Source organism: Lagopus muta, chromosome 5 (genome assembly GCF_023343835.1).
Source record: "Lagopus muta isolate bLagMut1 chromosome 5, bLagMut1 primary, whole genome shotgun sequence".
NCBI lineage: Eukaryota > Metazoa > Chordata > Aves > Galliformes > Phasianidae > Lagopus > Lagopus muta.
This window is the reverse complement of record NC_064437.1, coordinates 2453684-2466557: the sequence shown is the minus strand read 5'-3', so window position 1 is coordinate 2466557 and position 12874 is coordinate 2453684. Positions and strand designations below refer to the sequence as shown.

The 12874-nt window shown below is 43.9% G+C and overlaps 1 protein-coding gene across 2 annotated transcripts; it reads left to right on the top strand.

The window, feature by feature from the left end:
* On the top strand, positions 1-10849 carry USP1 (ubiquitin specific peptidase 1). 2 transcript variants are annotated; one of them, XM_048944206.1, is made up of 9 exons: positions 1-151; positions 349-556; positions 1414-1537; positions 1893-2000; positions 2451-2611; positions 3134-3852; positions 4566-4736; positions 5746-5947; positions 9304-10849. In XM_048944206.1, the coding sequence occupies exons 2-9, from the start codon at positions 387-389 to the stop codon at positions 10031-10033; spliced, it is 2385 nt and encodes a 794-aa protein (XP_048800163.1). In that variant the 5' UTR covers positions 1-151; positions 349-386; the 3' UTR covers positions 10034-10849. The 2 variants fall into 2 exon arrangements, with proteins under 2 accessions (XP_048800163.1, XP_048800164.1); XM_048944207.1 differs by lacking the exon at positions 349-556 and having other exon boundaries at positions 3-151.
* The last annotated feature ends 2025 nt before the right edge of the window (positions 10850-12874 follow it).

Sequence of the window (12874 nt, the reverse complement as noted above, 5' to 3'; positions counted from 1 at the left end):
GGCGCTTGGGCGCGAGGAGGGCTGCGGGCGCGGGTCCTAACGGCGCGGAAAACGCGCCAAGTTTCCCGTGGCGGAGCGAGCGGCGCCGGGCCGCCCCGTGCGGTCTCCATAGCAACCGGCGGCGGCCCCCGGGCGGAGGCACCATGTAGCGGTGAGGAGAGCGGCGGCGGCCCGCCGGTCCGTGCCGGCCGGGCGTCGGGAGGGCCCGGCCCGGCGGCCTGCGGGGCGGTGGGGCCACGAGGGCGGCGGGGAGGGAGCGGGGCGGCGGGCGGAGGGGTGAGGCGGCAGCCAGGACCGGGCGAGGCGGCGGTGACGCCGTGTGTGTGCGTATGTGTGTGTGTGTGGCAGGTGGCCGCCCCACGCCGCCCGCCGCCGCCCGCCCGGAGATGCCGGGGGTGCTCCCGAGCGACGGCAGCGCGCCGCCGCGGGGCAGCCCGTCCAGGAAGAATCGGCTATCGCTGAAGCTTTTCCAGAAGAAAGAGGCGAAGAGAGCGCTGGATTTCACCGAGCCGCCGGAGAATGAGCAGAAGGGCGCGGAGCTCCGCGGCGCAGAGATGTACGTAGGGGTGCGGGTGCTGCCCGTTGGGATCCCGCTCTGTGCCTGCTGCCGTTTCCCTCTTTCCCGGCCGAGGTTGCGGTGCCGCGAGCGTTCCGTTGGCACAAAGTTGTGGTGCTGGAAGAAAGTTCTCTTCTTTCGATCGTGCCGAGTTAGTTGAAGTGTGTTAAAATGCAACTTGTGGTCTTAGTGAAAGGATATTGGGCGTTCGGGCTGCTCCTGGCGTGGCTGGAAGCGGCAGTCCCTGCTGCCACACAGCGAGCTTCCCGGCCGTGAGTGCCTGTCGGCTCTGTTCAGCACAGCCGGGGGGGAAGTTCCACTGGGGAGAGGAGAAATGGCCTGATTATAGCGAGGTATGGTGGTGAAGGGTTTAAGGCCCGGCTCTGTTGTGTTACCAGAGGGTCGTTGGTTCGGTTGTTCAGCTGTTTATCCTCTTGGTTCAGTTATTCAGCTGTTTATCCTCTTGGTATGTGTCCAGTAATGAAGCAATGTGGATTTGGAGCAATGGGAAATAAGCAGTGGATGCTTTTTCTTGATGCTATCTTGGGAATGAATGAAGAGTGTGCAAAAGTAGTTGAAAGAGATCTTAGATGAGTTGTTCAGTCAGGCTCGTGGGCTGTTTCGTAGGGCAGGCGTTGGAAGTGCATGCAGTAGTAAGTATGTGCTCCTGTAAGCCTGTCAGGTTGCTGGAGGAGCCCCAAGGAGACTCATAAACACTGTGACACAGTTTTCATCTGGGTATTAATCATTAATTCTGTAAGCTGTCTCCTTATCTTCCGTAACCTACATGGTAGAGGCTAGGAGAGTTGTGTGTGTGCCTGGCAGATCTCTTATGCTTTGTTTTCTCTGTTTGACAGTGACCAGGTCGTTCCTGCAGCACAGCCTCCCTCGCTTGTCAGCTGTGAGAAGAAGGACAACATGTTGCCCTTTGTGGGCTTGAATAATCTTGGGAACACCTGTTACCTTAACAGCATTCTTCAGGTAAGATCACATTCTGGGGCCTCAAAAAATATCACACTGTTCTGCTTTTGTGCAAGTGGATGGGTTTCCTAGTCTGACATTATAGAGGAGATGGTCCGGATGTTGTACAAAGGGAATCTAATTACAGCGAGGGGAAGAAAAGTGATACCACAGGAAGTGTGTGCACCATAGATTGCTGTGATTGAGTCATCTGTCAGTTTACATACTCGGGCCACCTCCCTGCCATGAGTAATCCCATGCACTGTGCTGCAGCAGCCTTGGGAGATGCAGAGCTGGCTGGGTCCTAAGCATGGAGATGTAACGTTGAATAACTGGGTTTACCAATTGTTGTCTTGTTTTCCACTGTTGCTTCTAGGTATTATATTTTTGTCCTGGTTTTAAAACGGGAGTCAAACATTTATATAATATCATTTCAAAGAAGAAAGAATCGTTGAAGGATGAAGGAGAGCTAAAAGCAGAAAAGGTAACACATCTCAGTACACCTCCATTTCCATGTAACAGTGCAGGTGAGGCTGTGTGCCAGGAAGGTTCTCAAAATGGAGCTGTTTTCTTCTGCTCTTAAGAAGTTGGGCAGTGTTGTTTTCTGTACTATTTCAGGTAAAAAAAGGTTTGAGTAGTTTTAAACTTGTGTTCAAAGCACCTGTAAGCACAAGGCTGAACTGGTTTAATTTCTGTTAAAATTACCATACCTTATGTCTGCGGGCAAAGATAGCTTGGGCTTTTAAAGTTCATACTGTGGCTTTCATGTTTCTTTTCTGCTGTCGAAAGAGCAGTGTATTGATCTACACTCACCTGTTTCCCATTGTGGGGAAAAAAGAAATCTGTCAAGTGTTTGTTGGATAACTAAGTGGGGGCTACTTGCCATAACTGCTTGTTACAGACAAAGCTGCACGTGTCTTCATTCTCATTGCAGGGAAATTGTAAAGAAGATCCACTGGCGAGTTATGAACTGATCTGCAGTTTGCACTCGTTGATTCTTTCTGTTGAACAGCTTCAAGCCAGCTTTCTTTTAAACCCAGAGAAATACACTGATGAACTTGCTACTCAGCCACGAAGGCTGCTGAACACCCTTAGGTACAAATTATCTCAAACAAACACCAAATCTTCACCTAAAGTTTTGGCATCATTATAATAGTACAATATGACAGGAGAGAACTTGGGGGGGAAGGGAGAAGATAATGGTAGATTTGGGGCATTGTTATGTGATTATACAAAGGAAGTTGTAATTTCAGAGGGGGAGGTTTGTGTTTATTGCTGCCTCTATGGTATCATAAGTTTGGAAGTAAGTTTAGATTTTGTAAGAATAGAATTGAAACCCAGCAGTAGATTTTAAGCAGTACTTCCTCTGAAGTATTTAAGCATTCCCATTGACTTGAGAAGTACCACTGCTGGGTTGCAACTGAATGCATGTTTAAATGCCCTTCTGTGTAAGGCTGTAACTGGCTCCCCATGGGTATTTGTGCCAGAAAGGGCTTCTCTTTAGGTGCAGAGAGGATTCCCCCCCTGCTTTTATAGCAAAGGTTTCCTAATTTAAGTCTCTGGCCACGTTTTCTAGTAAAGATCAGCTCATCTTTGGTACTTATTTACCTTTAATAGAGAGCTCAACCCTATGTACGAAGGCTACTTGCAGCACGATGCCCAGGAAGTTCTGCAGTGCATCCTTGGTAATATTCAAGAAACGTGTCAGCTACTGAAGAAGGAAGAACTGAATAAACTGCCCTTGGAAGAGCCCAAAGCTAAAGTGGAGGAAAAAATCAATCAAAATTCCGAGAGCAATGGAACTGGCCACTCTGCCGAGGAGGAGGAGAATACAGCAAGTAGCCACGGGGGAGAGGTGGCTGAAGATAAGCTGCCCAAAGGAAATGGGAAGAGAAAAAGCGATGCTGAAGGTGGCAACGCAAAGAAAAAGTCCAAAGTATCGAAAGAACAAATTGCAGCAGAAGAAAATCAAAGACAAACCAGGTCAAAGAGGAAAGCAACGGGAGAAAAGCTAGAGAATCAAACTGATGCCACTGCCAAGTGTTCCACTGAGAACGAGAGCGCAAAGCCAACACAGAAGAAGTCACGACTTAAATTAAACTGGTTAAAATCCTCGTGCAAACAGCCAAGTATTCTGTCCAAATTTTATAGTCTGGGGAAGTTAACTACAAATTTGGGATCCAAAGACCCGGTGAAAGAGTACGATGAGTGTGAGCTTGAAGAGTCGTCTGCCAAGTGTGAAAATGGTAACGATGTTAAAGAAGGTGGTCACGAACCAACATCTCCTGTGGAAAGCCATAGTGAAAAAGGAACTGAAATTGAACCAAAAAAGGAAGGTTGGTGAACAAGTGAACGGGCTTAAAATTAGCATGGTTAGGAAATTACTGTGCACTGGAAGTCAACCTTCAGATTGCATTGCAAGCAGAGCTTTCTAAGCATGGAGTTACATTTTCAGGAATTGAAAAATATTTTTATAAATTTATTTTTGCATGTTTGTAACTTTCATTCTATACCTTGACTTGTTTAGCTTAGATTATAAAAGGTCTTTTTCTGACATCGTGTAATCGCTGTTCAAGGTAAAAAAATATTACCAGGTTTATATTTTCACTAATATTCTTACTAATGATTGTCATCTCTAGAAATAGGAAGGGAATTAAAAACGTAAAAGAATGTTATTTAAAGGAGAAAACAAAATGAAATCCTATGGGCTATGGATTTGTGTCCTTACAAGCAGTATTCTGTCTGTAGCTCCCTATTGTAGGATGTAGGCAAAGTGGCTGACAGGTATGGATTTTGTTAGTGTCAATAGGAGAACACAGCTCTTGAGGGAAGGGGTGCAGTAGGGCTTTAAGGCTCCTCCCAGCACAGCTGTCCTGTGATTCTATGCTGATTCTCTGATACTCCGAAAACCACACGTGATGAGCAGCTTTTTGGAATCCCTAAGGCACTGTGTCTGTAACACTCGATTTGCCATGAAGAATAGCCAGGTTTTTAGTATCTTTTGAATAAAACACGCGTTGGTAAGTGATCTGGCATATACTTTCTCTAGGTACAGAGTTGGCTGTTTTTGAACTAGTGGAGAAATTGTTCCAGGGCCAGTTAGTACTGAGAACACGATGCTTGGAGTGCGAGTGCTTTACTGAAAGAAGAGAGGACTTTCAGGACATCAGTGTTCCGGTGCAAGAAGATGAACTTTCTAAAAGTGAAGAAAGTTCTGAAAGTAAGTATCAAAAAGGGGGATTGGTGTTTCTGCTTCAGATGGCTGTAGAGGGAGGACAGTGCCGTGTTTATCAAGGAACGCTGCTCTTGTTTGTGCTGGTTAACACTAGAGGTTGTTCTGTTATCTCTTGTCCTGATTAACTTCTGACTTTGCAAACACAGCACTGATAACATAGGTGGATCCAGACTGTATTAAAGTTGCCTCAGGTCTCCAAAGGCAACAGGCAGCTTACAGTCCTTACTCACGTATGTGTTTTCCTACTTATAATCAGGCATTTACTTTTTATCTGGGTCTGCCCTTCCCTGATAAAAGATTATTTTAAACTGAAGGATAAGTGGAAGAAATATTTGCATTTTTCTTAAAAATAAATGAAATTTACTTCAGGAATTGATATTTTTCATTACTTCTGGACTGTCGTTGCCTTAACACTGTGGGAAATGTCCCCTGGTGCATTCCACAGCTGGTAGTGGTCCATACTTAGTTTTAAGATAAGCAGTAAGTGCAGCTGCAGCACATTGTGATGTTCTGAATTCTAAATAAATCACCTTCAGTCCTCGTGGACTTGATTTGGAGCAGCTCCCATTCTTTTTGCCTTCCCCATTGACCTCATTAATGGGGAGGCTGTCAGGGGGGTGAGATGCAAGAAATGGAAGGGAGCTGCCTGATTATTTTGGAAGCTTCCTGTAGGGAATAAAATCTTGGTCTCAAACACACGTGCCTTATTTCTAGATGTGGCAGTGGGATCAGTACACACATCTTGAAGACAAGATTTGGGAAGCCTGTATGTTATAAGTAAGCGTATCCATTAAGTGGTGCCTGCATCCTTTCCTGAAATGACTGGGAGAGCTGAATGCACTTTGTTTGACACGTATTGGGGATTCTTTACGGTGTTGTTAGCAGTTATGGAACACAGCAGAACTTGATGCCATCTTGTTTTGGTTTTATTCTGGTGGGATTCCTTGGAAATGTAAGTAATAGCGTATCTGTGAATGTAATGATTCTCTTTCAGTTTCTCCAGAGCCAAAAACAGAAATGAAGACTCTGAAGTGGGCAATTTCACAGTTTGCATCCGTGGAAAGGATTGTGGGAGAGGACAAATACTTCTGCGAGAACTGCCATCATTACACAGAAGCAGAGCGCAGCCTTTTGTTTGATAAAATGCCTGAAGTTATAACAATTCATTTGAAGTGCTTTGCTGCTAGTGGCTTAGAGTGAGTATGCCAATACACTCTATTACTAAACTGCTGTGGGAAGAGAAATCATGTATTGGAAGTGTATGGGACCTTTGGCACTTGACACATAGCAGATAGGAGTTCAGTGATTAGCCGCAGGGCGCTTTGGAACAAGCACTACTAACTGAGGTCAACATCAACACGGTTTGTGAAATAGCTTAATATAATCCTTGAAAACAGTTACTTTTGATGGGTGGTTTGTTATGATTTGTTGGAAGTGGAATTAGTAGTGGTTGTTAGGAGTATCTTTCTGACAAGGCAGAAGGAAAACAATCTCTACAAAGGCTCCTTCCCACAATTTCAGGATTGTAACATAGAACATAGGTGGTTTAGTGTTGTAACACTCACAACAAGCAGAGCAGAACAAGCCAACTAAGTTGTGCACCTGTCAGAAGGTGTCACGTTGCTACTGAGTAGCTTTGGTGCCAGATGGAGTGGCTGTGTGATGAGGTTATTCAAAAAATACAACTCGAGATGCTCACTGAGAGAAAACCTGGCTGTTCTCTTCACTTTGTTCCTACATCTGCTGCTGTGCTTCTATGAGAAGTACCTGGAGCTTGCAGGTTCCCTAGCAGCATGCTGAGTTGCTTACCTCTCCTGTCCTGGCAGCCTTCAAATCCTTGCTTCAGAAGTCCAAAACCTGTATGCAGTCTCTTGTGGTCTTCCTGTGCCCTTTACTCATGTCCTACATTTCCAGCCAAGTGCTGGCAGCCAGAGGTTAAGGAAGTCAGAGTGGACAATCAGACACAGTCCTGGAGACAGTGATGAAGCTGAAACTGTAGAAGATTGCTTCTTGGTTTTTGGCTTGGACATTTTACTCTGGACAAAACAGTGGCATGTCTGAACATCTTGATTTGGAGTAATAAAGCACTGCTGCAAATCAGGTGGGGAAGAGCCAAGGATGGTAAATAAAAACGCTGTAGCACATGAAGTTACTGCTGTTACAGTGTGTTTGGAATTGTAAGCTTTGATGGAGCTTTGCTTAGGTAAACTGGTAATGTTTATTGTAACAATACCGATTTCCCCAGATGAGACTGCAGTAGTCTGTCCTATAAGCAGTAACAAACTCTTCTTGCCTTAAACTAACATTCTTCAACTGAGAATGTTCACATAACTGTTCTCTGTTGGAAACCTCCTCGGTTGTGATCTACTGAGTTTCAGGACAACTGAGTTTTAAATAAGAAATGAAACAGAAAGCGCTGATAAGTAAATGTTTGCTGTTGGCAGGGCTTTGCTCCCTTATTAGAGGGTGGTTTGCAAAGTGATTCTTTAACAATAAAGCAGCCACTGTGAAAATGTGCTAGCCTGGGGCTGAGTAATTGTTTGGGGAGGGCGGGGAGGGAAAACACTGGGACTGGCTGCAAACAGACCTGAGCTCACAAGAGAGCCATGAAGTGAGAGGTAGCAGGCTCTGTAAGGTGGTTCACTGATCGGTTTCTCTCTTTTAATAACGTCTGACCCGAAGGTTTTCTAGTTGCACTTGCTAATTAGCAAGAGCAATGCTGATACCATTATGAATCCATATTTGGGTTGTCCAGTGTCTTGTGAATTAGGATAGCTGCAATAAGATTGATTTACGCCTTCAAGGTCTGGGATAATGTGAGGCACTGATTCAACACAGTAAGAGAAATTCCACTAATTCATGGCTCCAAAAGGTGGAGTTGCAAAGTTGCTTTTGTTGTGTATGAGCCAGAGCACTTGGCACGCCATTCTTGTCTTCAGATTGTTATTAAGATCAAAAGCTAACGTGAAAAGATAATGTGAAAAGATCTCTCTTATTTGCTCCTCTTCAAATTTTTCTGATGCTGGATCTTGTCCAGAAGAAAGGTAAAGCCTGCTTGCTAATGCTTTAGGGCAATGTGGTTGTCCTGTGAGCTCCACTGGACCTGGATTTCTGATCTGGAGCATCTGTAAGCGATTCCTGTTCCTTGACTCCTCTGAGTACCTCTTCCTGCCTTTCAGAAGACTTACACTGTATTAATTCTGATGATACACCCTTCTGTTTCTTTCGGTGCAGTGAAAAGTTCATGGTGGGCCTGCACCTAAGGTGAGGAGGGATTGGAATTGATCAGACATGAGTGACTGAGCACATCTGTGCATGTCTACGTGCATTTGTGTGCACAAGGGTTTATGGTGGTGAACATCAGCAAAACTGTTAAAAGCATGGCAGAATCAAGATCAAAACCCTGTAAAACAAAAAGTAATACCCTGTGACTTCAGTAATGTCCTGTGTTTTCCTGGGATTAAAAGTAGCAATCGTGCCTGCTGTAGGGGGCCTGTTTTACAAGGGGGCTGGACTCGCTGATCTCTGGAGATCCCAGCCCCTACAACTCTTATCTTTTCTCACAGTAAAGCATAGGTTGGACAATTGTAATCAGCTCTTTGCAAGCTCAGATTTGGTTTGTCTGCATTCTGCACTCTTTTTCCCTATAAAATCTTTACAGCTGAGAAAAGACTGAATCTACTGGGACACCATCATTAAATAAAGAGGTTAATTATGTTGGGCTGATGCAGTGCATCAATCACATAAGCTCAGGTTATATGCAGTAATGCAAAAGAGGTGATGAAGTTGCAATACTTCCGAACTCTTCAGAAGTTCTTTATTACAATGAAAGGACTTAAAACTTTTCTCCTTGTGTATTTGTGAACTATGAACAATTGCTCAATAGCTGTGGAATACAAGATGCTTTCCCCAACTAAATCAGGTAGAATTGTTTAAAGAAACTGATTAAGGTAAGGCAGTTAATGAGAGGTTCCTGGCAATAAGTTACTAACTTAATAATCCCTAGAAAACTGTCACTTGTATTTACTATAGTAAAAACAGTCTTTGAGTGACAGCTAAGCTACTTGAAAGGAATAACAGAATGTATTGTTTTATTGCTATCTTTTTCTATAAACATGTGGGAGGAAGCAAAGCAACTTGCTCGCTCTGTCCCTTGGATGTTGGAATGAATGTTCTCTGATCAGCAGGTCAATGTCTGCAAGGAAATGCAATCCCAGAAGCATATGAATGATAACCATGCAATGAAGAGCTCACTTCTCACTACTGGATGCTTATTGTAGCTGGTAGTTCTCACAAAGAGCGTCTCTTACGTAGTGAAAACACACAGCTATGGAGCTGTCATGTTTAACAATATCCTTACTTGTCAAAATGCCTTCAGTGAACAGGGCTGCCTGGGACAGATGCTTGCGATAAACAAGTAGAAATGTGAGCAGCTTCTCACTGCAGTTCTGCTGTGTGTCTCTGGTATGAGAAAGCAGACTCGATGCCTGGGGCACTGAAAGCTGTACGTGCTGGAAGCAGCAAGGGCTCTAACTTTGTTTTTCTTCTGAAGGTTTGACTGCTACGGTGGACTATCGAAGATAAACACTCCCTTACTGACGCCGCTCAAACTGTCGCTGGAAGAATGGAGCACGAAGCCAACCAACGACACCTATGGCTTATTTGCAGTGGTGATGCACAGTGGCATTACAATTAGCAGCGGACACTACACAGCTTCTGTCAAAATCACAGATCTCAACAGCCTCGAGTTAGACAAGGGAAACTTCATCACTGCCCAAATGTGCGAAACGATTAAACCAGAGCCACTGAATGAGGAGGAAGCAAGAACTGTTGCTGAAGACTACGACAACGGTGAAGTCTCTTTTAGAGTCAATGGCAGTGCACAGCCAGGTAAAGTTCTGAACAAAAAGAACATGGAAGCTGTCGGACTTCTTGGGGGACAGAAGAGCAAGTCTGACTGCGACCTGTACAACAGACCAGCAAACAGCGAGAAGGTTCTCAATGTAGTTACTGAGAACAGAAATCCCGAGTCCGCCCCTGCTAATGGAAGTGTGGAGTGCAGCACTGAGCACGGCCATCAGAACGGGGTTGCTTTCAGTGGACTGGAAAACAAAGCTTTGTATGTCCTGCAGAGCCTGAAAGAGTACGAGGGGAAGTGGTTGCTTTTCGATGATTCTGAAGTGAAAGTTACAGAGGAAAAGGACTTCCTGAATTCTCTTTCTCCCACGTCGGCATCTACATCAACTCCTTACCTACTGTTTTATAAGAAAATTGTAGAGTGATACTGTATTTTGACTGTAAATATTAAGGACTCGCATACACCTGGTGTCTGGTTTGCATCAGAACTACCTGGAAGAAACAGATGTTTGTCTTTGAAGCTACTGGATCCTACATTTCTGCTCTTTGCATTCTGTGTAAGTGGCTCAACTTGAATTCATAAACCATGACGTAGAACTTAACTCACCTAGTAACTTTTATGCTGGAGAATAGTGATATTACCTTTTAGAAATGCCAGTTTGTATAGCTCCTAAAGGATGCCTACAGTACACAGTAGTGGGGTTTTAACACAGCTCTAGTTCTCAGACATGCCTCTTGTATTATTAGCTTTTTTTTTAATAAAGGTTATTTGTATTCATATTCTGGACTAAATGTATATTAACTAGCAAGTTTCATCAGAAGTTGTGTATTTTTGTAACTTGGGAAGTAATACTTCATATATAGTCCTTGAGTTATCTCTGTGGTTTACTGACAAAATGCTCCTTAGCCAATTCTAATACTGCTCTGTGCATCTCCAAGCACAAGAAGAGAGTGTTCACGTTAAAAAAAGAGAACTGAACTTAACAGGAATGTTTGAATGGTCTAATTTACATCTTGTTGCATTGATGTTAAATGGGCAAAGTGTGTAAATAGGTGTGATTAATAATACTTCCAAACAGAGAGTGTGTAGTGTAATTAAAATACTTTTGTACTTCTTAAGAAGAAAGCCCTTTAATATGCATATCTGTTTGGGTGGATTTGGAGTTTAGTGGTGAACATTTAACAGTTAATTTGTACTTAAAGCTCACTGGAAGGTGGGAAAATAAAAACATTTGGCTTGATGCTTTGTTGAGAATGTATATATGAAATAAAAGAAGAACAATATGGTATGCATTGGAGATGACTAGATCAGACTTCTGTGTTGGGACAGGAAAGAGGGGACGTGGTTGGGCATCATTACCAAAAAGGCTGGGCAAGTATCCATCTTAATGAAGATGATGAGGGAGTGCTTTATAAAAGAGCATGCCCTGCTGTTATCTGGTTCTTGTATAGCATGCCCTGCTGGGAAGGGACCTGATGACTAGAAGTAAGGCTTGGAGGCAAGGGGAAGAGAAATAAGTTTACTGTGAAAAGAAATGACATGTTTGACACGTGGTAGTAGAGATGAAACAATCCCAGGTCACATATTGCATGCTACAAGGTTAAGCAGTATCCTGTAAGTTGCAGAGAACTAAAAACTGTATGGCATGAGATGTGCTGGTGTCACTGCTGCACTGTATGGAATGACATGAAGAGCTGCTGCAGAGACAGACAAGGGAGATGCACAACATGTGAGTATGCCCTGGTTTTTAGGGTATGTTTAAGCTTTTTCAAATACAAGATAACTAACTTACAAGGAAAGCCCTAGAACCCTGCACCTAGTTTATTCTCCAGTATCTTGTTCTTTGACAATCATCTTTTATTACACTGTAACATAAACACTGAGAGAACTCATGAAAGTCACATTGGTGCATCTGTTCTGATAGACGTCTGCTTTTTGTACAGGTTTGATTTAGAGTTATGCAGCAAGGAAACTTGTGCTTCCAATAGAAAGCTGCAGTAAGGGCTGGACTCAACTGGCAGCCTCTCACCTCCTGCTGAACAGCTGTCTGGTAATTACTGCAGAGATGAATTACAAATGCCATGAGACACTGTAACCATACCAAATAATTTCATTGTCTAAAATGAGTATCCACATTAAAGAGAATAGCAAAATAAACTGAAAGCTTACCTTGCCTGCTATAAATTGTTCCTGACTGCAATGGGGGGCTTGCTGAATTTCAGCCTGAAAATAAAAGTTATGTTGTTCCTACAGTTGGGTGAGGAAAAGGCATAAAGACATACACAGAACATGGTCTTCTGTTGTTGCTGGGATTTATTCAAAGCAAGCACTTACTTTCTGCCTTCCTGAAGAGCTAACTTGCCCCAGTGGCTGCTGTCCTATATTTAATGTGGCCCCAAAGACATCCAGCAACCCCTTGGGACTGTGCAAGGCAGAAGCCAACAAAAAACCCATGTCAGGCTCCAAACTCCTACAATTATGAAATGGTGACTGTATAATTGTGTTTGCAACTTTAAGGGCTCCTGTCTGAAAGTTACATATATTTTTTTTCTTGTTATTCTCACCAACATAGCAGTATGTTTTTATTTTTCACCTACGCATGCATATTTCTGTGTGGCTGTTTAGGTGTTCATGTAGAGTGAGCGAGCCGCAGTCAACCACTGCCCTGCCTCCCAAGGGACCTGCTTCAATGCAGAGAGGAAAAAAGACACCCAGACTGAGTGGCTGTAGGGTTGGTTCCAACTTTGAGATCAATTTCCTTGAAGTTCTGTGTCAGCCACCAAAATCACTGCCTTACAACAGCTCCTTTCATCACACAATTAACAACGCGACAACTGCTGCCCATGTACGCTCGTGACTCACTTCACCTACTTTATCATTTTGTTCTTGTCTTGAAATTAGTTTTTAAACTGAAAAAGGGCCAGAAGAAGCAGCCTGACTGCAAGTTGCTGAGTTGAACTGCACACTGACACTACACTGGGTTACTGTAGTTGGACTTCTAGTTGGTGTGTGCAGTGATGGTGCTGGAATTCTCCTTCACCGCTACCACGAGAGGTGCAGCACCAGCAAGGTGTGCCTTGATTCTGCTGATGGTGACAGCTGGAATTATTTCCCTTAGCAGCAATTTGTATTCAGTTACAAAGAAGAAAGGGCAGGAGCAGCAGAACAATCACAGCTTGGATAAGAAGTGTTAGTAAAGACTTACCTCGCTCTGAAAAGCTTCCCCAAGGATGGTGAGCTCTGAAGTCCAATTCAGCACAGGGAA